General features: G+C 40.8%; 1 protein-coding gene across 2 annotated transcripts in view; it reads left to right on the top strand.

Annotated features, from left to right (window-relative positions):
- Positions 1-24232, top strand: part of DHRSX (dehydrogenase/reductase X-linked) — a 169592-nt gene extending 145360 nt beyond the window's left edge. For both annotated transcript variants that reach the window (XM_075094864.1, XM_075094855.1), the window contains one exon: positions 23771-24232. In XM_075094864.1, the coding sequence (XP_074950965.1) occupies positions 23771-23968 (198 nt within the window). In that variant the 3' untranslated portion in view covers positions 23969-24232. The remainder of the gene's footprint in view (positions 1-23770) is intronic.
- Positions 24233-25483: the final 1251 nt, after the last annotated feature.

Below are 25483 nucleotides of genomic sequence, written 5' to 3'. Positions count from 1 at the left end.
TATCTATTTATAATAGTGTAATGTATGAAACAAGAGATAACCACAGAAAGCAAGCAACATCAACTATTTGAGGAAGAACTGGAAACAGCAAATACATTTTTTAAAATAACAGGATCATCCAGCAGCCAATTTGTGAGTTTTGAAGTTTCAACTCAGAAGTCACCTGAATAACTCTGACTTTTGTAATGACTGTAACAATTATAATTTCCATCCCCAAAGATTCGTGTTTGCATTTTAGAAAGGGTACTGAGATACTGCAAGACGTAGTTCACATGGTTTGTTTTGTTCTCATTATGTTCTCAGCTAAACACATGGGATTTGGTGGATTTTGATAGGTAAACATGAGAAGGGATCTTGGTGCAGTGGCTCTAGCCTCCATTTTTCTAGAAGGAACTCGATCCTAGATGTGACACAAACAGAAGTCATTAATACAATCTGTCCAGAGTTAGTGGTTTCTATACGGTATTACATATTTAAACATTCTCTTTAAATTGCGTCTGTGAGTCTCTTCAGGGCAAATGACTACATTTGGTTGTTGCCATGTCAGTGCTGGAAAGAGGAAGTAACCACAAGAGTTCTGTTACCATGCACCATGCGCTCCGTGGGGAACACAGAACATATGCAGAAAAGGATTTGGATGAAACCTGAGCAATGTGCAATAAAACAAGAAGGAACTTGGGCAGCTTATCAGGAATGGGGTTTGTGGTGGTATTTATTTGGCCTCATCATGCTGACCTACTTTTCTGTCACCAGAAGGCGGTGCTGCTGCTGGTCCTAGGCTCAGGCACGGTCTGAAAAAATGAGTTGCTCCCAATGTCTTCAATTGCTCATCGAAGTCTTGGGGCTAGCCACCGCAAGCTTACAAGATTAATTTACCACCTCATTAACAGTTAATCCAGTTTAGTATATATGTTACTTTTTGAATGAACAGCAAGGGCCAGAGTTGGTGCCCTCTGCCTGGCAGCCCTGTGTTTCCACGGCTTTGCTGTGAGCGGCATTGTGCAATGGCTTTCCAGCTGCCTTGCGTCCCTGCAGCAGGCAACAGTATGCTGAGGCTGAACGCGTCTCAGGAAGAGTGGTATTGATTGACTTATTCAATATTTTTGCCTGCCAAGCTCTTGAGATGCAAAATGCAGTCTTCCACAGCGTCTGCCCCTTGTCGTATACTATCCTAAGACGATTAAAAATGTAGAAAGAGAAAAGCTGTCCCATTGTTCTTGCACACTGAAGTGCTTTTCCTGAGCTCAGAGCATTGAAAATAAAATTACACACTATGGGTATATTTTGACAGGTGCTTCTGTTCTAAAAGTGAATGTAGAAAAGGCACTATGGGGCAGCATGCTTTTTTTTTTTTCTGTCAGGGTTGTACATTGTCCAGTTACAAAGGTTATTTTTATGAATGCCCAAGCTGTGAATGCAGCTTGGTCATTTCTCAGAGAGGAGTTCAGTTACGACCACTCTCATACATCATGACCAGTGATGACAACTTAGGGCCCCATCTTCTTTTGCATATAAAATGATGACTTCCATCATCATGAAATGTTGGTACTTCAGTGGCTTTGCAGAAGTGTAGCTGATCAGAACCTGCTAAACAAGTAAATAAGACCCAAACCTAAAAGCTTCCAGGTCCCAATCTTGCTGTGATATTCCTGTAGCAAGGATTATCTGATCTGACTTCTCATCCTCTGTGTAGAGTACTGACTTATATAAAGGATTTTACATGTCTGATCCTGCTCCTTAAAGGTTCTTCTTGATCTGGGGCTGGCCTTTTATATTTCTTGCCTGGTTTAGGTTTGTGGCACCTGTGTCCTATTTCATATGCCTGTTGTCTGGGGAAGTGGATTAAGGCTGGCACAGACACACTGAACCCTAATCGCTTTAGAGGGCCTGCAGGTCTCTAGAGGTAGTAAGAACTTCAAATATTTGTAATGCTAGATTCAGCTGAAATTGCTTGAAATCCATTCAGGAAGCAGATTTGGAAGGCAGAAGGCAGGGAGTTTTACATAGTCTTTTTTTCTTCTCTAAATATAATTGCTCTGTTAATGCTATTTTATATACATTCAGTGCTCACTTTTGGTTTTGATGGTATGGTGGTGTTTTTTCCCCTTATATTGGGGCAAGCCTCTTTCATGTGAAGCACTGTTTTCACTGCAAAATATATCCATCACCTTGGCTGTATAACTTCTGCTATGAGAGTTCCAACCCACTCATCACAGCCCTGGGTCAAAGGCAGATTGCTGATGAGTCATCTATTTCCAGCTTTTTGAAAAAGTGTGAAAATATTAAATATGTTTATGCTGAGGTACCTGGATTTGTCATCTGCAGGTCACTACAAAACAGTGTACTCCGAGAAGTCAAGGGTATTATAAAGCACCTTCAGTGCTCAGAAGCAGCACTTGTAGATGTGATGTACAACCTGTCCTATGCTCTCCTGGTTGAAAAGAAAGTATCTGCAGCATTAGCGTCTGCAGGCTTTTAGATGTGAGCAGGTACCATCCTGCTCAAGGATGGCACTGGTGCTGTCACTGTTACCATAAAGACAACACATCTTCTGTGTGTTAATTTCAGTTTGACTCTGTAGAAGCTCTAGACAGCAACCTTTTTTTTCTCTTTATTGTCAAGTTATATCATGACATCTAGTAATAGCCTTTAATCAAAATATACCAGAGTGAGGTTGCTTTTAAGGAAACAATTTTGTCAAGACAAGAATGAATTGAAGAAAGCTGACTGGAAATTTATTTACTTTGAGGAACTGAGAAAGAAAAAAGAAGAAAGGAGTAAGAAACTTGTTTCTAATAATTGGAATCAGACTCTGGAAAACTATTCCACAGAGTGATAGTTATAAGAAAACTGTTGCTTTTAAGATGGAGTTTAAATAGGTTTATGGAGAAGATCAGCTGACAGGATATCTGCAACAGGAGATCAGAGATGTCCCAAGAGGTCCCTGCGGTCCCCTGTTCCTTCTGAATTCATTTTGCATTTAGAAGCCAGTACTCTCAGGTTTATCTGTTTTCCTCCCATGCTGACAAGAAAAAATGAATCCAGTATAAGGGTCCAAAACTGAAGATTTCCCAATAAACATTCATTTTGATTTTGAATGTGTTGAGTACCCAGCAAATCCTGCTTTAGGAAAACCTTTGGTGAAGATGTGTCATTTCTTGCACTCACCTCCATCCTTGCCTTTCCAGACAATAGTTCTTCCAGTTGTTTGCTGATGAGCTCTGTTGAACTGTGCTTCCAACAGTGCTGACTCTTGTTTACAGAAGAAAAGTGAAGGTGGGTCTATAGGTCAGACTGAAGAGCCTTCAGTGAAAATGAGATCTTTTATTGTACTGGTCAAGAAATCTCTGCATGATTTAAAAAAATAAATTAGCCAAGGTAGATTGAAAATGGATCTGGAGAGACAGTTGGTGTAGCTACCCTGTTAATTTCCAGTCTGGGTTACAGCAGTGTTCTTCTAGAAGTTTGTCAGTGCTCAAGAGACCCCTTCCAGCAAAAAGGCCAGGCAGCATGGACAGCAGCAGGTAGGGTATGACACTTGTACAAGAGGCCATGTCTTGCCCTTTGTGTCCACAAGCAGTTCATGGCCATCACCTTGTGTCTTCCTGACTGGTTTGCAACTAAAGTACCTTTGAGATGACTGACTTTGGGGTGGCTTGTAACCCTGCTGAAACTCAGCTGAGATGCTCCAGCTGACAGTGTCCACAGTAGACTAGTGGGGGTTTGCATGTTCCTAGAACATCCTTAACAGAGAGTTGGTTCAGGATTTTGCCTGAGAGAAAGAGGTATTCTGTTCCTTTTTTGTGTTGGTAAGTCAGCTCACCTGAATTGGTGTTTGCAATTCTACTTAACATATTTTCATATTTTTTTCTTATGAAGAAGTTATACTGCACATTTTAATATTTGGGAAAAAAAGAGATCTTCCTTTTTTTGTGTGTGTGTGTGGTTTGGTTGGTGGGTATTTTTTACTTTTTCATTCAAACCATGATGTGATATTTTAACGGGGGCAAAGCTGGGTTCTTGGGCTTTCTTGGGTGGGCCCTTCCTTGACTTGTTGCTTATTAATAGAGAGGGCCTCATGGGTGAAGTGGAGATCGGGCGCCACCTTAGCCACAGTGAACCATGAAACAGTCAAGTTTAAAATCTATGGTGACAGGAGGAAAGCTGCCAGCAAGACCTCAACTGTGGACATGAGGAGAGCAGACTTCAGGTTGCTCAGGGAGCCACTAAGTAAGGTCCCCTGGGGAAAAGCTTTTGAAGGTGCTGGGGTCCATCAGAACTGGTTGCTTTTGAAGTACCACCCCCTAAGAGCACAGGAGCGGGCAGTCCCAAAGTGTAGGAAGTCAAGCAGGTGAGGCAAAAGGCTGGCTTGGCTGACCAGGGATATTCTTCTAGAAATAAGGAGAAAAAAGAAAGTATATGGCCAGTGGAAGCAAGGTCAGGTGACATGGGAAGACTACAGAGATGCTGTTCACCACTACAGGGAGGAAATACATGTGGCCAAAGCTCAATTACAGTTGAAGCTGGCCAGTACTGTGAGGGACAACAAGAAGGGCTTTTTCAAATACATTAATGGCAAAAGGCAGGCCAGAAATGACATTTGCCCATTGCTTGATGAGAATGGTCACCTCACAAACAGGGACAAGACAAGGCACAGTTGTTTAATGCTTTATTTGCCTTGATCTTCAACACCGATGGTGGGCTCAGGGACCCCAAGAGCCCTGGGCTAGAGCACCATGACTGTGGGAATGATAAACCCCTAATAAACCCTGAACTTGTGCAGGACTTGCTGCTCCAGCTGGATACCTGTAAGTCAATGGGGCCTGATGGGATTCATCCAAGGGTACTTAAAGAGCTGGCCGATGTCATAGCGAGACCTCTCTCAATGATTTTTCAATGTCTTCAAGAAGAGCAACAGGGATGACCCCAGTAACCCTCAGTCTCACTTCTGTGCCTGGTAAAATTATGGAGAAGATTATTCTGGGAGTTATTGACAAACACCTGAAAGACAACACAGTCATTGGTCCCAGCCAGCACGGGTTCATGAGGGGAAAGTCCTGCCTAACAAATTTGATTTCCTTCCATGACAAGGTTACCCATGTAGTTGACCAAGGGAAACCAGTCCATGTGATCTTTTTGGATTTCAATAAAGCTTTTGATACTCTCTCTCACAGTGTCCTCCTGGACAAAATGCCCAGCACACAGCTGGATAAACACGTAATGCAGTGGGTGAGCAATTGGCTGATGGGTCGGGCTCAAAGGGTCATAGTAAATGGGGTTACATTGGGCTGGCAGCCAGTCACTAGTGGGGTTCTGCACGGATCCATCTTAGGGCCAGTGCTCTTTAATGTCTTCATAAATGTCTTGGATGCAGGACTGGTAGGAATACTAATTAATTTTGCTGATGACACAAATTTGGGAGGAGCTGTTGTTGACACTCTCGAGGGCAGAGATGCCCTGCAGAGAGATCTGGACAGACAGGAGAGCTGGGCGATCACCAACAGTATGAAGTTTAACAAGGCCAAGTGCCAGATTTTACACCTGGGACACGGCAACTGTGGATGTACATACAGCCTGGGGAACGAGAGGCTGGAGAGCAGCTCTGCAGAGAGGGACCTGGGGGTTCAAGTCGACGGGAAGTTGACCATGAGCCAACAGTGTGCCCTGGCAGCCAAGGGAGCCAGCCGTGCCCTGGGGCGCGTCAAGCCCTGCATTGCAGCTAGTTGAGGGAGGTGATTGTCCCGCTCTACTCTGTGCTGGTGTGGCCTCACCTTGAGTGCTGTGTACAGTTCTGGGCTCCACAGTACATTAAGGATATAAAGCTACTAGAGAGTGTCCCAAGGAGGGCCACAAAGTTGGTGAAGGGTTTAGAGGAGAAACCGTATGAGGAGCAGCTAAAGTAACTTGGTTTGTTCAGCCTGGAGAAGAGGAGACTGAGGGCAGACCTCATTGTGGTCTGCAGCTTCCTCACAAGGGGAGGAGGAGGGGCAGGCGCTGATCTCTTCTCTCTGGCGACCAATGACAGGACCCGAGGGAATGGCAGGAAGATGTGCCAGGGGAGGTTTAGGTTGGCTATCAGGAAAAGGTTCTTCACCCAGAGGGTGGTGGAGCACTGGAACTGGCTCCCCGGGGAGGCAGTCATGGCACCAAGCCTGACAATATTCAAGAAGCACCTGAACAACATCCTCAGACACATGGTGTGAATATGGGGTTGTGCTGTGGAGGGACAGGAGCTGGATTCAGTGATCCCTGTGGGTCCGTTCCAACTCAGGACATTCTATGATTCTATGAAACCAGAGCAATACACCTGCTGCAAACTACTGATCATGGACCCATTATGATAGCTAAGATGTGTTGATGCTCCAAATTACTGAGTTGAAGCGTTGCTGTCTGATATGAATGGATGCCTAGTTTTACAAATAAATCCTGTAGATTATACTGAAAATTTGAACTGTCAAGAAATAAATGGTGTGGTGAACTGAAACACAGGTCTCTCAAGCTGTCTTCAATTTAGCTGCATTTCAGTAATTTCTCATTCACCTTTCACTGCTGTCAGCAGCCTGTAGGGTTTCTTTTATATTTATGATGGAAGTGTGTCTATGAGTCATGTCACTGAGATGTATGTGTTTTTGCCACTTCATGGAATTAGTAAACAGTGCATAGTTTCTCTTTGTACCAATTGTACGAATAGGTATTTCTTCATGCAAACAGCTTTCTTGCATAAAAATTTCCTTATTTTCATGTATAGTATGTGGAAGGTACTTTTGTTAAGTAAGGGCATGTAACTTTATTTCTTGTTTTTCCATATTTTCACTGTCGGCATGGATTTCTGAAAAACTTTTCTTGACAGTAGGTATTTATTAACAGGCTTTTGCAAGTATTATCTTGTTACAATTATATAGTGCCTTTATCATAGAAAAGTAGATGTATCTAAAATGGAGGAGCCTGTTTTACCTTTCATGTTTTGGAGTTCCTTTGCTAAAATCTGCAGAGGCTAGATAATTTTCATGTGAAAATATAACTTACCTTCAAATATAGAACTTTTTCATATACAAAATGACATTAATAAAACATAATTTCCCTTTTAATCATACACTAAAAAATGTAACCTCCTGTAGCTTTGCAAGTTAAACATATATTATTATGTAGTTTTCAATAATATTCTTTCACTCTTAATTTCAGTTACCTGCAATACCTAAAAATTTTTAGGAAGGATTAAAAGTTGCTGTAACAGAACACAAACCCCTGAATATTTCTGAAGACTGCAAGATCCTTTTCATTTGATCTGCTGTTTGTTATTGTCACTGTAGATTATGGATGCGAACACCTGCAGTTATCCTTCGGTTAATATACTTCTGAATTGGAAGAAAGGGCAGAGCTACGGTGCAGCTGGCAAGCATTCAGCTAACCTCCATTGTGAGCTTTTAAAACACCTCTTCAGTGGGGCTTCTTAATGATAAAATACTTAGGGCTGGCTTTCCTGACACCCCATGGAACATGATAGATGATAGTAACCTTTTCTCTAAATTAAACTGGAAAACCAGTCACTATATTCTAGGCCATATTCTCATCTCCATTTTGTTGAGCATCCTTCACCCTTTATAGTTTTGAAAAAGTTATATTTGTGCTTATTTAATGTAGCAGCTGTTACCGCAGGACAGATGACGGTCTAGATTTTACTTCCTTTTCTACACAAAAGCAAACTCTACGAGTGTGAGCAACTCTACTACTTGCAGATGAGGCGTTTGCTGAGTAATTTCTCGTAATTGCCTAAATAAAAGGAAAAAACCCTGCGTGAGCTTTTTTGAAATGAGTTTACATTTTCAGAGAAGGAGTTAAAGAGCATACTTGGCTCCGGCATCTATTTTTGCTTAGGGAAACATTTTCTGTAAGAACGTGTACCTCGGTGCTATTTTCTCTTCAAATTTCTTTGTGGTTATGGGGCTTTTTCTGCTGTGGTCATCTACAGGTATTTGTAAATTCTTCATAGGATTAATTTAGACTAGAAGAGGAATCTGCTGATTTTTCAAGAACCAAACTGCTTTTCTCCATTTTATTATATTAGTGATTAAAAAATACTGATGTTCTCTTCTGTAGACCTGTAGTAAGACACCCCAATCTGGTTATTTCTAGTCACAGCTGGGAATTTATTCTTTTATAAATATGTCCCTCCTATCAGATGCTGCTGGTAACTGTTGTCAGTTGTTCGAGTAGCTGTGCTCTGATAGCACGTGTGAAGTTGTCTATTAATTTTCTAAGCAAAGACCAGACGTTTGTTCTGGGGTAGGCAGACTGATTTGCAGTTAAAACCTAAAGTAAAGATACATCATTTCGGGCTGTAAACTAGCCACATCTCAAACCTCCCATGACTCAAAAAGAAAAATGTGAGAGCCGGAGATAATCGGTTTCTTCACTGCCATGTAAATCTGGGGTATTCGCTTATGCAGGTGAAGAATGGATGAGTTATTCTCTCTCCTGCGGTACCAGAGGAGAATTCAGTTTTGTACCTTGGACCAGTTCATGATTTTCCCTTGCTCTACACAGAGATGGAGATAAAAACAAGGCAAGGGGCTATATTTAGAGAATTAGGCCAATAGGAACTCAACAGTTCATTTTAGGAGCCAGCAATAGATCTGTCTCCCTGGGAGACTTCAGCTAGCATTGAGGCACATCACCTCCAGCTCCGGCCACCTGACGTACTCTCAGTTATTCTGAGCAGTAAACAATTACACACCGAAAAAGAAACTGGGAAGACTTTAAAAATCTGAAGTCCTGCAGGGTTATACTGGGCCCATGAGAGGTGAGGTTTTGATCATTTTGTGACTGACAGTGTCTTATGCAAGAAAGAGCTCTGCACAGTCCCGTGGCTGCAGCACTCCAGTAATAGTCATGCCACTGCTGGCTGTTAGACTCATCTGTCAGAAGTCTAGCTTTTGCATTTCATTCTAGTGTCTTTAATACAGTCACACTAACCTTTAATATATTCACAGTATTGCAGGAAAAATTAGACTGGGACGAAGGAACAATGACAAATACTGCTGAAGAAATTTTAAATAATGTGCAGATGTCTTGTGGGCATTGACACTGTGCTCCATGGTGTCAATAACTGCTTGTGAATTGCAGCCATTTTTTTCCTCTGAACAGAGCGTTACTCCTGAAATATAGTCATTACCTATTGATTAGCTCTATAGTCATTTTCATGCATCAGTAGTTCCAATAAAAAATACATAGTACTTATTTTACATAAATGTGTAAGATCCATACATTGTTCATTAATAACTGAAAGGAGTCTTTAGAATATTTTTTTAATTGCAGAGACCGGATTGACATTTTCAATAGCCATATGTCTCAGGATAAATGGAAAAAGTCTTAAGGGCTTTTTTTTTGTTTGTTTAGTTTTTTGTTTTTCTTTTTGATGGGGGCGTTTTCAATATTCTGCTGTCTCAGGGCAGGGCTGCAATAAGAAGGGTGTATTTGTCACTGTTTGGTGCTAATGTAATTTACTGTTTTTCCTACTATATGACTCTCCTTTTAATCCCAAGTGTCGGTAACATGCTATTTTTTGATTAAATGATGAGACCTGAGATTCAGCAAGGAGAAAATAATTAAAACTATTTGTTTCACTGACTGTCAGCTGCTATTAGGGATTAGACAAATATAAATCAAGGGGTTTTTTTCCCCCCAGCCATGTTACAGACTTTACAAAGTTCACAAACAATTGTAATCCTCTTTTATTGAGCACAGATTTAAAAATAAAGGTCAGTTATGTTTTGGTCACTGAGGAGTTTATATAGTTGGTAAAAACCAAACATTTAGATTATTTTTATATAAAAAGTGTGCTGCTTGGGAAACTCTTGCTTCTTGACTGTAGCTCCCTTGTAGAGCTCAGGGATTAAAAACTAGCCACATGAGCTCAGCAGATGTTTGCAGAGCAATGTGGCCTTGCAGCTCGTCCCTCCAGCGGCAGGAGCAGCTCATGCCCAGGAAGGGCTGAGCAGCAGCAGGGATTGTGGCTGATGCCGGTGACCTCTGTGCCCTGAGACCAGACCCACTCGCATGCTCCTTCCCTGCAGCCCCATGCATCCAGCAATGCAACATGCTGTCCCATCAGCATTTCAGTGCCCCTTGCGATTTTGCTGCAAGAGGAGCCTAGTTTTCTGCCCTCCTCTAAGAGCTTGGCACTGCTTGTGTACCCACCACTTCTCCTGTCTTCTCAGATTTGGCTGGGTCAGTGTATTGATGAGGTTTCACCTAGTATTTCCTTCTTCTTTCTCTACTGTCAAAAGGCTTGGTTAGCCCTTTGCTCCAGAGATGATAAGAGCCATCTGCCCCAAGAGCTCATGCTTTGAAGGCTGCTCTCCACCTCTTCTGGGTTTCTGAAGGGGGTTGGTGACATGGATGGGTGACCCAAGGAGGGCGAATGTCAGTGCTACGCTGGGAGCCCCTGAGGAGGCCCTCCTCTACATGGCACATGGGCTGCAAAAAGGGATGTGACCCAACAGGGACAAGTGCCTGGCATGCTGACGTAGGAGCCACGCCCAGTGAGGTTGCGGTGAGGGACTGGCAAGAGGCATTTAGGAATTAAGGAGCAGGAAAAGGGAATGAATAACAGCTGGGACTATCTGCGAGACTGTCGTGGGGCACAATGAAAGGGCAGGTGGAGAAATGGGTGAAAGTTTAGACTGCAGATGTGCTTTGCATACCACCTAGAGAAGTGGAGTCCTAATCTTGATTGGAACAATTCAATTCCCCTGTGAAGTACATATTAAATAACAATAGGCGGCTGCAGAGCTGTGCAGACTTGCAGGTGAAGAGCAGAATTTTAAGCAAGCTGCCGGGCGTGCAGGAGAAGCAGTGGGGAGGGCTGGGACAGACAGTCTGCGCTGGCGTTCAAGCTTCTGCTCAGACCTCAGCCTGTATTTTTATGAGTTAAAAGCAGTTACTAAACCGCAGCACAGCTCTGCATTAATTCAACTGGAATTTTTCCCAGGAAGCAGAAGTTTAATCATCTGGAGCATCGCTGTTTGCAGTGTATCACCGTGAGCTAGTGCGTGGGGAGGGCTCATTGATTGGACTTTCAAGGCAAACGGACGTGTGTAGCAAATGGCATTACCAAAGACTGCAGTTCAATATGGGTTCCCTAAACAAAGCGAATTATTTCAGCACCAGATGAGTCCATAACATGTATTTATCGAACCACAAAACCTCACAGTATTTGTTTCCCATTCTAAACAACTGCTCTAACCTTTTAGTCAGAAAGCCCTGTGAATGCAAGTGCAACAGAGAGTCTCCTGCGGCACTTAATAAAAAGAAAAGGTTAATTCTCACTGCGTTATTCTGGCTATTGATAGTTCTGCAAGTATAAGTCTCTGGGTCATAGCTACCTATGTCCTTAACCAGTCCAGTATCAAAATCCCAGTCAGAAGCTCTGTGCAGAGACAGGAGCTATATGAGAATGAAATAAAAGGAACATGAAGATTTTCAGGAATATTGCTAGGATTTTTAACATTCTTTCCCCACACTTCTTTTTTTTTCTTCTTTTTTTTTTTTTTTTTTTTTTTAAATAGCAGATTGGGGAAAGACTTAGACTGTGGAAGGAATTAAATGTTTTTCTCCCTTCTAGTGTTTCATTGCCCTCCTTCAGGTAATGAGATTTGCCCACTCACTATGGATCTCATTTTTGGAACTGGAACCAATTCTTCCTGTAACACAGGCCAGGACAGTTGGTTTAGTCGTTCACACACGTCTGGGGTATACCATATCACCTGTACAGCAACATGACAGTTCTGCTGTGACTTCTGTCATCCAGCAAAGGAAACGGGAACATGGGAAGGACCACATCTGTCACCAAATCCTGTCCTGGCCTTTGCAGGGGAGACATTTTTCACAAGTTAATGACTCCATTAGCTACCTTAATGAAGGTTTACAAAACACCTTAGAAATAAGCCTGGATATTAAAATGAACAACCTCAGTGGATGGTAAATCTAGGTCTTGCTACTTTCTGGTACTTACAGATTTTCAGTGCATCACACGTCCCTGCTTTCCTTTATCTGTTCCACTGGCAAGAGCTGCCACCTTTGTTTTTCTCTCTCTGCCCCCTTGCAAATTAACGACGCTATCACCCTTCCCCACGATAACAACCTGCCCTTCTTTCAGACCGGTTAGCTGATTAAATGTGATGAGTTTAAACTCATAAGTAATTGTTTTCAAGATGGAAGTTTTTTGCTTCTGTTTCAGACCTTGGGATGCATTTGTGTGGCTGAGATGTCACATGTTTGCTCTCTCTATAACGAGCTCCGTGGTAAAAGATATGATGCCTCAGATCTTGTCTGACATGATTTTAGAAACATGACTAATCTCATTGAAATCAATGGCACTACTTGCCTGTCTAAAGTTACACATGTTCTTTGGGGCTCTTCTGAATGGAAGCCATTTATATGTTCCTTGGTGGACAGTAAAGAGTCCTGGGGTTGATCGATTTAAACAAAGGGATTTAAGTTACAGTAAACAGTAAACTCATTTGCTGTTTACCCAATAAAAAGCTTGATTTGAATAATAAGATTCAGTCCTCCTTTGCATTTGCATTTTTAGTTATTTTGTTAAAAACAGGTTTATACTGGTGGGTTAGTAAGCATTCAGATGTGTCAGTTTGCAACTGAATGTAGCCTTTGCCTTTAAATTTAGTACTTCTCTTGGGTAACTGAAAGGATAAACTATGCAGACAGCTCCATAATTGTATGGTTTCAGAATCTATCTGTGATTTTATGACTTTAGCATTCTGTTGTGATAGAAAATGGGAAACAGTAGTTTTGTTTACAAGACAACTAATTTTTTTCTTTACTTTTTTTACAAGCTGCTTTCAAATGAAATATAGCTTTAATTAAAATAAAGAGAACTGTCATTTTTAAAGGGTTTTATTACTTAAACAGAAATACCTTGAAGTTATTTGACGCATTTTTCACATCAAACCCAAGAATGTATAATCTGTAATTACTGACTTGAACGAACTAATTCTGCTTATTGTATCTGTCAGAAAGAAAAGATTAGAAAATCCGAGCCACTCTCACCTATGTCTATTCTTTCACTAAAATAACTATAGAAAATTAGTCCACTTTTCTTGTTTTCTATCTTTGGAGCATGTCACTAAGGACAGACCTAAATTAACCCCCTTGTTTATATCTTTTTGGTTTATTTTTCAAGATTAAATGCTGAAATTGCCAGCAACTGGCATTATAGGAAACATAAATTTGCAGAATAAGATTCCTTCACTCCCCACCACGTTTTTCTGTCTTCCAGTTTGGGCTTTCTCCTCTCAGCTTGGCGAATATTGCAAAACTATAATTTAGACACAATAACTATATACAAAACAGAAACCCAGACCAGTTGGGGACTGGACAGTGCTAAGTGGTATTTGGCGATCTGCTTGAAATTTCTTCTTCCCAGCCAGCACAGCCTTTGTAGGACTATCACATTCCAGTCCTGCAGAAGGGCTCGGAGTCAGCAAAAGGGAAAAAGGAGATGAAGGCTGAGACCCAGGGTGAGGATAAGTGCTGCAAGGTGATGTCTCTTTTCCATGCAGCAGCTTTGTGTGGAGCAGACCCATCAGCAGGACGTGTTGCACCCCAGCTAGCACGCCACTGCAATGTAGACGTGAGAAATTTGGGGGAAAGTGTGTTTTTGCTTTCATCTCTCCCATCTTCCCAGGCGTATTTCCATCTTGCATGTTATTAATGCAGAGAAGTAGCACCCTGTAGTCATTTTGGGCCAGTTTGCGTGTTTTACTATTTCTGGTCCCAATCTTTGCTAGCACAGGCATGTGGCCTGCCTGAGTCCTGGAGAGAAGTGTCCTTCCCTAACCTTACATGGTGATCCAGGAAAAGATTTGCACCTTCTCACCTGAGCCATCTGCTTTCAGCAAGTGCCTCCAGCGGGCAGGTGAGAAACCTGGGCTGGCAGCCAGTCTCTCCCAGCCGGCTGAGCCCATGGGTGCAAATAGCCCCACTACTATTTGGGGTGCAAAACGGGGGTTGTAGCAATTTAAAACAGAAGAGGTTGCGAAATAGCTGCTGGCCTATATAATTTTGGGTTATTTCATTTTGTCTATGTTCTGTGCAGTATTATGCTTTTTGATCTCATCATAGTTCATAAAGGTTTTCTATATTGTGGTTAACTTTTAAATATTTAGGAGGTCTATGCCTGTCCTGAGTGCTTATAAGCATTAAAAAAATTAACAGTCTTCATAAGGAAGTTGTGAAGATGGAGATATAAGTGTCAATTTCAATTTTCTGAGAAAGGAAAACAAGATATATGGGCAAAGTGACTTGCTAAGTGTTAAACAGTAAGTAAAAGAGTAGAGATGATGGTAGGGTGCGACAAGTCAGAAGTGGCCATATATCTTCTGCCTGAAGTCTTGTGTTTTCAGCAAAAGCTGGCAAAGACATTTTTCCTTCATGTGAGCGGGAAGGTAATAAAATAAGTTGTTCAGGGATATATGCACTCAGGAGCATCCTCTTCGGCACTTGGAGACTTGCTGTGTCTCCTACTCTCTGGGCCTGGTAAAAATGCAGCTACCATTTCAAACGTAAACATTCCTATGTGCTTTTCTGAGTTGGTTCATTTTGGTTGCCAAAATCTGGCATCATTTGAAAGAATTCGGCAAACTAAAGATTACCGACATACTGGTTAAGATAATGCATTAGAGAATGAAACTTCTAAAGCTTTCATGGTTGTTTGTTGTTTTAAGTCCTCTTTAATTTTGATCCATTCATATTTTGAATCATATTTAAATTTTGTTTTCAACTGAAAAATTGGGTATATATTATTAAATAATGCAGATGTTCCAGCCACTACCTATCAAAGACATTGCTTCTCTAAGAGCTTTGTTGGTGGGAGGAGCGGCCTTATGCTCTTATTCATATTTCTCAGATAGTAATAGTTCAAAACTTAGTAGAATTAAGGCCTTGCGTAGTTATTAAAAATAACAGGATGATTCCTTAGCATTTATCTAGCATGAATGCTAAGCTGTAATTAAGTAGTTTTACTAAATGATAGATCAGCCTACATCTCGGAATGAAGATTATATTGAATTGCATACATGATACTGTAATTATGGCCATAGAATTGGTAGTAAACAAATAAATTCTGTATTTTCCTTTACAAATACAGAAAAGAAGTAACAGTCTAGTGCACAAGGCATCAGGATTAGGATTTAGGAAGCTCATTCTTTCCTCATATCTTCTCCTGATTTGCACACTTGCTACAGTAAATCACTTTGCCTGTCTGTGAATAGAGGTGTTGCAGAACCGTTGTTGTGAATTTACATTTTGTGAAATGTGAAGTTACCCAGGACAATTCTGAGTGATTTAAGTCAGGCATCCTCAGCAATAGGTAGCTGCGGGACATCACCTGTTTTCCAGAGGGCGGATTAACCAGTGCGCCATGCTCCCAGAAGAGGCTCCAGCATTTTGTGAAGTATGTGTACTCTTTCGGCTCTCTTCTCCTGTTATTGCCTGCCTTATTTCCTAGACACTGGATGTTCTTCCAGCAAGTGACTGTCTCTGGCTGGATGCTTATGCAATGTCTGGGGCAGCAGGCTTCTATCTGTCAAATTTTGCATACTGTTACTGAGCTGAGCAAGGTAAAAAGTGTAATGTAATTTGAGTGGCTGCAGCGATATCTTGGTTCTGGCTTTGAAGACATCGCTGTCTGCTGCAAAGTGAGCATAGGGATCAACCTTCAGGCAAAGTAATCTTCCTCAATGCACTTGACAAAAGGAACAAAGGGCTTAGTTATGATTAATGACTTTGACCCAAAGTTTCAAGTCTCTGCTCAAATTCAGTCATGTAAAGTTGGCTTCTTGTTTCCATTTTGAAAATTGCTTAAAACAAAACATCATTCTTCTCATCCTTCATTTCAGTGCCCTAGAAAATGCAAAGTATACATCCAGAAACACTTCACCCAAATCACTGAGGTTATGTTGTACTTCTAAGTGGGAGAGATTCAGTCTGAAATTAAGACGCATAATTATTTTTGTGCATTTAGGCATCTACAAGTGAGTTCACTGTTGAAACTGCTCTTTGAAGTCAATGGAGATCTCTTCAGTGTGGCCCAGAAAGCTGACTAGCCAACAGGGGTTTCATTCCTCTGCCTGATAACATAGACATCTGATGCCATTTGAGATGACCTGTGATTTCCTGCTTAGTCTGAAGCAGCTGCTTTGGAAGAGGAGGATTCAGAGCCATGGACATTGTCTTCCTCACTAAACATTTCCTTGTTTCTTGAGTCTGACAGAAGAGCCATCCCAGGGCTTCAGAGTAGAGCTGCTTGGTGATTTTCCAGCAAAACTGATTTCTCAGAAGGCATTGCTCTGACACAAAACAAAGTGAAACTTTCCATCATTGACTCCATCAAAAGATTAATGGGAAATCAGGCATTCAAGCCTGTGTGCCTGCCTGCACCTTGGGCTCCTTGAGCAACAGGCTGACCATTGCAGTCTTTTGGGGACACTTCCTTTCTTGTGTGGTCTACTTTGTCTACAGGCTTCCCAGCCACCTACGTGGGGGTGGATGCGAAGGCGAGGTGGGGCTTTTGAGGTTCTCTGTGTACCTGCGTTTTTTTGAAAGATCTCTCCAGAAAATTTTGTTTTACTAGAAAGGGAGGGAGAGATTCAGGATTTGATACCCTTTGTGTCTGTTTGCCAGCTATCTCGGCTTCTGTTCTTTACAGTGTCTTGTGCTAGGATGCTCAGGGAAAAGCTTCTCTTTTTCCCAGAACAGGCATGAATTATTCATATTATAAAAGCTCCTTTCCTTCAACATTTTGGTTGGTTTTTTTTTTAGTTTGAAAATTGCCTTGTGTTCTTATTCATCAATGTTTCATCTTTTATTATATATTCATATCTTTGATTCAGAAATTATTTCTCTGTAGCCACAACATTGTCAGGAGAAAGGCTTCACATTTTAACTCAGCCATTTCTGTTTGTAGCTGCTGTCTTTTTAAAAGATGAAATCTAAAGAATTTTATTATGGAGTGAATTTATTAAAGAATTCTCTTTGCTGTGAGATGGGGATTGAAGAGAAATTAATTTGATGGTGCTGACTAGGTCTCTAGGGAGAACTGTATATTCAATAAAACATCTCTATCTCTTTCTGGTCTGTAATCAAGGCAGAAATTGGATAGAAAGAGAATAATAGTGAGCTACATAGGAAAGAATAGGAGGAGAAAGAGAATGCAGATGGAAACCATGGCTTCTGAGTGAAGGCAGAGATGTCTGAAAAGCTGTGCTGCCAGACATCTCTGGCACCTTTGGCTTCCTGGGGATCTGACAGTTGGTTCTGGCCACTGGTCTCACCAGGACTTACAGTCATCTGTTACAGCCTTATTGATCAAAGGTTGCTGAACACGTCCTTACATCTGCGCCGTGGTTTCCGTTCTAGCCTTTGTTTCCGTACTCAGTGTTTCAACTGATTACTTTTTGGCTGAAATTTTCAAAGCACGTTAGGAGGTCTAGACACTGCAGAAGTTACACAGCAAGCATTGAGCGCACGTAGCCTGTGTCTTCACCAGGAGGCTGTGACACTGGAGCAGCTGTTGTTATTTCACCTTGGGGTCTTGCACCCATAAGTAACCTGGTTTTGAAATGATTCGGTAGTTCACAGATCATAGCAATCAGTGCTCCCTGGAACACAGGGAATTTGTTTCTCATAAGTTTGCTTTGATATTCATGGGAATGCAACTCCAGCTACTCCATTTCTGACAGTTTTCAAACTGTTCTGTGTTGTGGTGGCTTTGTGTTTGTGTTTGTTCTTGAGAGTCAAGCAGCGCATTGAAGGTGACTGGGTGTCACCCCTCCATTAGCTGCCAGCAAGTAGATGAAAGACTTTGCTGTACCAAGTAACAGTAATTTCATGTTCTCATTCCTGTTGTTAAGCCCCATTGTGCATATGCATAGTACTGTTCAGGTATCCCAGGTGATTGTTGTCTTTCCTGAAGACAGACAGAAAAGGCATAAAAGTCTGTCTATACAGAGTTTTTCAGTCCAGAAGCGAGTTAGTAAAATACTAACATTTGCAAAATATTACCAGAATAATTAATGTTGAGAAAAGTAAAGGAACTCTGGCAAAAGTGCCTGAGTTCCCAGGCCCAGGAGATGATGGGCTGTTCAGTGCTTGCTGTGTCTTCCTAGCTGGGACCTGGGAAACGTGTCACTAGCTACAGACATGTCTTCTTGTTGTCCAAGCCAAGGATGGCCTGATGGAAACTCACCTGTTTAAAAAAGTGAGGCCTCCTTTAACTCATCAGCCCATGAGTAGATTTCCCATATGAACTGAAAAGTGCATGACACAATGAATGTGAGTACGTGAGGTAATAACACTGTTATGAAACCAGTGTCGATGAATGTTTCAACAGCAGTCTACTTAATATTGATGATGAGGGGCATTCCACCGATACTTAATGTATTCTGCATCACAAATTGTATGGATAAAGGTGTTTTGACATTTTCTTCCTCAACATTAGGCCATTTGCCAGCATACCAGGCAGTCCTGGGTGCACATCTGCCTGTTTGGCCCCTCATTGTGTCCCTCAAAATACAACTGTGATGTTGGTCATTGGGTTTGCCAGCTGCTTCCTGCTCTCTGCCCTCATTGGCCAACCTTCGCTTCTACCATCTCTCAAGATGGCAGCATCCTGAAGTCATAAAATACAAACCAAGTACAATCAGATGATTGACTGGGGCAAAGAGAAGCTATGCCACAGTAAGTACTTCTCTGATACCATGGGTTGTATCACTACTGCTTTTTCAATCATATGGCCAACTCTGTCAGCCAACACATTTTGAAGTATATGCATGCCATCCATTCAAACTGTTCATCATAGTGTTTAAGACACGTAGCAAGGTTCTCACTGTTTGCTGGTAGTTACTGAAAATGGTACTGGAAAAATGAATGGACTGCAGAAAAGGAATTATAGGAGCTTATTAGTTTTATTTCCTGTCCAATTTTCTGTGGTTTCTGATGGCCATACCATACTGTCTGCCCAGGACTCTGAGCTATGAATTCAGGTGGAGGTGGAACTGGATGAGTACGTGGGTTAACAAGGGAAGCACCACCAAGCCATCATGTATAACTGATGCAGGCACATGATTTACAAAGAGTTAAGCTGTTGCGCCTGTTGTAGACAAATGAAAAGGATTGGACATTTCATGGTGACATGCCTGTAGGGACTGACTGTCATCAGCTAACACATTTTGTTAGCATTAGCACCTAGTATTGACAAGATTATATGGCACTTAAAAATTCATTAATCAAAATGCATTAATCAGCAAGTCTTAAAAAAATAAAACTAAAGCACAAACCCTCTTAGTATATGTCCCAGTTTCCATAGAACTGAATATTCCATTTGATGCTGAGGGAAAATTATTCTATGTTGATGACTTACTCCTGATGAATATTTTTAAAAAGAAATATCAACAGTTGTGTAAAAAAATGTCTTTTTCTTTGGGAATAGATAGTGCCAAAATAATGTTATTTTGTGTATATAGACTGCATTTTCCTTAAATAAGCTGATCACATGCTATCTTTTCCCTCCTTCTTCCACAGCCTACCCATGTAATGAGCAATACAAAGATATTTAATTTTAGTCAGACCTTTATTTACTGTTGATGGGATACTGCAAACAAATAGTTAATTGCAAAATAATGTAAAAGATGTGATCAATACTTTAACAAGTAAAAGGAATTGCAGATGCAGAACTTCATTAGGAAGAAGTTAAGCAGAAATCAGTTTTATTTGGATGTGAAAAAGGCATAAATTACAGTTGCTTGCATATCTAATAATAATTTGTAAACAAAAATCCAGTTTAAGAAAAAGTTCAGCACAAATAAGTCAGTAACTGAAGAGTGAAGAAGCATCGTGCAATTTATAGGAATCCCTCTTATCTTAGCACAAGTCCAGCCAATTCATGAACAAAATGTTACTGATCCTATATATATGTATATTATACTGTTACTGCTTGGTTTGTTTGGGTTTTTTTTAATTCTGACAAAGTATACAGTATCCTCCCTGTGATTTGAATGATACTTATTATTACTGCCTGTCTACCTGCAACTTTTGGTATAACACTTCAGAGTCCCAAAGACAGGAACTTGTTCTTCTTTGTGTAGAGCATCATGACAAACATCTTGGGTTTTATAGATCAAGGTATTCAACCACTGGCTGGTGATTTCTCTGGCCTGTGATCAGGTGCTCTCCTTCCTAGAAGGCTGTCAGCATCAAAGGATGAGTCGGATACGTTGCTTTGACAGTAGCCTCCTGCTTGTGGTCATTCTCTTTTCCAAGGGCTTTATGGTTCCTTCTCACCTTTTGATGGGCTGTCATGTGGTAAAAGACGAATTATGGGTCTCCCAGCAAAGTTGGCAATGAGGAGTGGGTCTGCCACGGCTGGAATAATTAATCCTGCTCCTTGTCCAGATAGTCATGAATTGCTCCAGTCATTGCAACCTGCTGCCAGCTTCTTCCTTCCCAAGAGCTCCTCGTGTGCTGGTACACAGGCAGGACGTGTGTGTGCGCACCTGTGTGTGTTGCAGTTATCTATGAGCATGTAGTAGATCCAACATTTTGGGAAAGAGTTTTGACTGTGTGTGGGCAGGTGGATGTACAGTGCTTTCACGGTAGGTACGGGCATGATCCAGAGATAGAATCACAGCATATGCTTTTCTTCCAGCCTCTCAAAACAGGTAGGACGTTCAACCAGCTGGAAGGCCAGGGGACTTCTGGTGTAGGGTTTCCTTTTTACTTTCATTAAAACAAAAAACATGCCAAAACAATAAATAGATCCTCAAGTGAGGGAGCATTAGTGCTTTCAGCATTAATTAAGCACTCAGAAGATGGGATAAGACAGTTAATTAATCATACATATGCAACTTTTCTCCCCGTTGCACTGGAAAAATTGTTTTCCTTTAACTTAAATTATTATACACTAATTGCTTAATGTATTATAGTATTTTTTTCCTTATGTGTTTAGATAAATGTTTTTAGCAATAGGTGATGGAAACTAAATAGGAATTTTGCATAGAACCTTCTACTCAGCATGTTAGATATGGTGGACCAAATTAAATCTTGTGAAAAGTTACACAAGCTGAACTTAATGGACGGTGACGATGTCACTGTGCTTCTGGACTGGTCACAGAATGGCCATGTAAGCACATTTGTTATTGTCTGAGCCTGCTTGATATTTTCTTTATATTGAAGAATAGGAATCATTTTACTGTATAAAATGGTTTGGTAAAGGCCTACTAGGCTGCATGAGTAAAACCAATAACTGTCTTTCAACTTGTCATAGCCTTTATTTATTGTAGTTGATATTATTTTGAATAGATCCCCTCTGGCGGGCAACTTACTTGCCATGTAATGAAAAAATAAAAATCTTGATAAATCCTACATATCCTGGGAGAACCTTCCCATTGAATGAGCAAAGGCACATGGTATTTCTGATGCTGCAGGAAGACCCATACAGATCAGCCTCTGAGGCTGTAGAGACCCCTTCTTATAAGAACATAATCACACAAATTCCACCCACAGACAATTTTTTTAAAGCATTTTAGTTTTGAGCTGTTGTCATTAAGATTTGGGAGTCATCGACATTGACATTTTTATTTGCTTGTACTGGAGAGCTGTTGAACACAAGAACATAACATCCAGTGAACCATTACATGAAGAAATGGTTTATCTGTGCCACTAGATTTTTAAGTACAGCACAGGCACAGGAGTACCTTAAAAACTTCTGGTATGTCTCTGTCATCCAGAATAAATTGCATAAAATACGAATGCTTGTATTCAGCATTGTTCTGCTGCTTTACAATATTAAGATATTTTATATTGCATCATAGCTGATCAAGATAGCAGCCACTATGTGAGCATGTGGGCTCTAATTCTGGGGGGTCATCCTGATCCTGCAAAGAATTACATATTCACATAGCTTTATGTTTAAATAATCACTGGATGTGAATAGCACTATTTTCCATAAGATGAAGAAGAATGAAGAAGTAGCAGCAGAGTATTAAATTAAGGTAAATAGCACTTTTTAAGTGTTTCTAGATAGTGTCTCACAGTACAGTCATCTTAAAAAGTAAAAAATATGCCAGCAGTTACCTGGACCTGACTTTTTTTTTGACATACTGACTGATATTTTGCTGAGAGCATATCCTGTTGGAGAGCAGAGTTATCATCTTATTTCATTAGGTGGCATTTGGAACAGGACATGCTTTCTTTGTGTGGTAACTGATAGTAAAAGCTAGCTATTTTGTGACCATTGAAGGAAAGTATGGTGGTATTACTTCTCTTTCCAGCCTGTTGGCATTAGTAGTTTTCCTTCAGCTTAAAAACCTTTGACCAAGGGCTGGGCATAGAACCAGTGGAGCTCTGTGCATGGAAGTACCTCAGCAGGGCGCATTTCTTCTTCAGCCATTCACTTTTTGGGGAACGTGCCTGTGGTCACGCAGGGAATGTTTCCCTTGCAGATGCTGAGTGTGCTCTACCCGGGCAGCAGCCGGAGACATTGCAGTTTGGGTAACCTTGTCTTATTGTGTGACATGGCTCTAACTTACTTATAAATGAGACCAAATGCCAGAGGCATCGGATGAATTATTTCTAATAAGTTGTGTTGTATTTATTGTACAGTGAGAAAACAGAGGAGTTGTTTCTCTTTAAAATACCTGCACCGTGTCACAAAAAGCTTCAAATTACTTAGATGCATTTATTTTTTTAATTAGGCACTGAGTAACCTATTCAATACCGTCTCATTCATCAAGTGAGTTCTTCAGAAAAAGACACCCTGTCAGGTGCAGCAGACAAAGCTGTGAGCAGCATTGGTACTGTTAATGACTCAGAGAATGGCTGCAGAGATTGTAAAATGACACATTATTTTCTAGCAGCCATCGATCATAATTATATCACTGATAAAGACAAAACATATCCAATGTTGTGTTTTAAATACGCCCTTCAATAAAAGAAAAAAAATGCCACTGAAATAATTTCAGTGACAACTGTGTGATCCAGCTGAACGGAAAATGGAAACGTGTTGCATATCCTTGGGATGAAAGGAGTTATCACTCTAAGCTATTCATTTATTAATTTTCATTTAATACTCATGGTATATCAGACATTATAGATCTTTCACCATTTTGCTTTATGATACTGCAGAACTCTGATAACTATGCCCTGTGTAAAATGTAAGTCCCTGGCTCACCTGCCTGCTTGGATTGAACTGTGGAATCTTAATTTGCTGTTGTGGTTTCCGTGATCCTTTGCCTGTGCCATATTGTTGTTACAATGAGCACATTGCGCATATAGCATAGCCTTCATCTTCTTAAGGCAGAGTACGGACCCTTTCATCCTTGCAAAATGGATGATTAAACTAGGATTTTAATATTTGTGTTTGCTTTTGGGTTTATTAGCTCTAACTTTGAAAACTAAATCAATTATTTTGTATGTTCTGTCTGACTGGATCTTGAACAAATGGACCCGAGTTTTCCATATATCCGTGCAGTGGCTTTAATTTATGTCAAAATAGCACCATTGTAGAAACGGACTGTACGCTGCCGGTTGGATAGGTGGCATTTTTATCATTGCCAGCTTGAGGTTTGCATAAAGACCACAAATGTGATGCAAAACTAGGGAAGCTGATTGTCACTGGTAAGGTCCTACGATTTAATGTAATTCTTCCATTGTGCCCACCTTGCCTGAATTTGGGGTGTTTTTTTTGTTTCTGTAGACTCCAGAGGAAGGAGCCTCTACAAGCATCTATGCAGCAGTATCACCCGAGATGGAAGGAGCTGGCGGCTGCTACCTTTACAATGAGGAAAGGACAAAATCAGCTGATGTAGCATACGATGAGGAGCTGCAGAGAAGGCTCTGGACAGAAAGCTGCAAGATGGTTGGGATTTCTGATGAATCCAGCAGAGTTCCCTAGAAGAAGCCACTTCCAGCTGGGTAAATGAAATGTATTGACAAGCATCTTAGGTGAATTCTTGCAGCATCAGTCATCGTCCTGGAAATCACTGTTCAGTCCCAAAGGCAAACATGAACAGCTCTGTTCTTCGCTTGAACCCCTAGTCTGCTAGGGTGTGGGGGGAGTATTCCCACAGAGAGATGTAGTGGTTGGTTTTAAATCTAACCATCAGTTTTGTAAATCATGATGTTTCAGTCTGTGATTAAAATACAATCTTTAACCTTGTGCAGAGTTGAGTTTTCATTTTTTCTTCAATAAAAAAAAAGACTTCCTGGTGAGCACGTTCTGTCTGCGGCATGTTGAACTTAAGCCACCTTTGTACATATAACTTAGTATTTTTCAATCAGTTTTAAAAGTTGCAGATTTTTTCCGTAAGCTTCACTGGTCTTTAAGTCGCTTTACAATGGATGTCAGCTTGTTTTTATGCAGACATTTGGCATTCATGATCATTATGTTGTTTCTATCATAACATTAGTTTTATATGTCAACTTTTATCCGAGGTTTTAAGTGAAGGTCAGAACCAAAAAAAAATGTAAATAAATAAGGTCTTCAGACAGGATATTGAATTCAGTTGTTTTCTGTTCGAGTTCAGATCTCCTTTAAAGGTGAGCCATAAGAATGAAGAATGGATCAAACATGATGGAGATACTGGATTTGGCAGAGGGTGCAGTTGGCCTGTTGACTCGGGAGTGGGCTAAGATTGCGTGTCCCTTTTTCTCCTGAATCTGTGTAAACTTGCGTCTGCAACTTCTTGCATTTTCTTTGGCATGGAGATTCACTCATCTAGTGCCCGTTGCATGAAGAATCACCTCCTTTGGCTGGTTTTGAGCCTAGTTCATATGAGTTTCAAAACTAGCGTTCATGGTTTGGAAAAGACAGCAGCCAATTAATGCCAGTCCACTTTTTTGATGTTGCTAAGGGTTTCGGAGACCTCCAGCATGTCCTCCTTAAACTGTCTCTTTGCCATGCTGTAGAGTACTCCCTGCCTACTCACCCGACTTACACAGCAACAACAGGATATTTTCCCTTTTGTTATGTATTTCTCTCCTAAAAATTCCTAACAGCTGTTTTATTTTTAATTTTATTTGACTGTCTCTGAGTGTGGAGCTGATATTTTTTATTAAAATATTTTTGGTAAACCCTAAGATTTCTCTTCTGAATGGGGCAGTCATCAGTTCAGATGCCATCAGTTTTGAACACACTCCAGCGTGTACAGTTCAGGGAACTCATGTCTGCCAAAGTGAGGCTTCAGGAATGATGCTCAAATCCATGGAGTAAAGAACAAAACAGGTGTGTGGCAATATAAAGATAGTCTGAGTTTCTACAAGCTCAAATAACTAAAAGAAAAAACTGTATTGAAGATAGACACAACATTTTAATGGGGAAGGAGATAAACAATCAGAGTAGTTTACAGAGAAACTTCCCCTGGAAGTTTCAGTCAAGATTAGATGTCTCCCCAAAACATCTAGAAAGCTC

Source organism: Phalacrocorax aristotelis, chromosome 1, assembly GCF_949628215.1.
Source record: "Phalacrocorax aristotelis chromosome 1, bGulAri2.1, whole genome shotgun sequence".
Lineage (NCBI taxonomy): Eukaryota > Metazoa > Chordata > Aves > Suliformes > Phalacrocoracidae > Phalacrocorax > Phalacrocorax aristotelis.
Note: the sequence above shows the minus strand (reverse complement) of the source record. Positions and strands in the feature narration are given on the sequence as shown.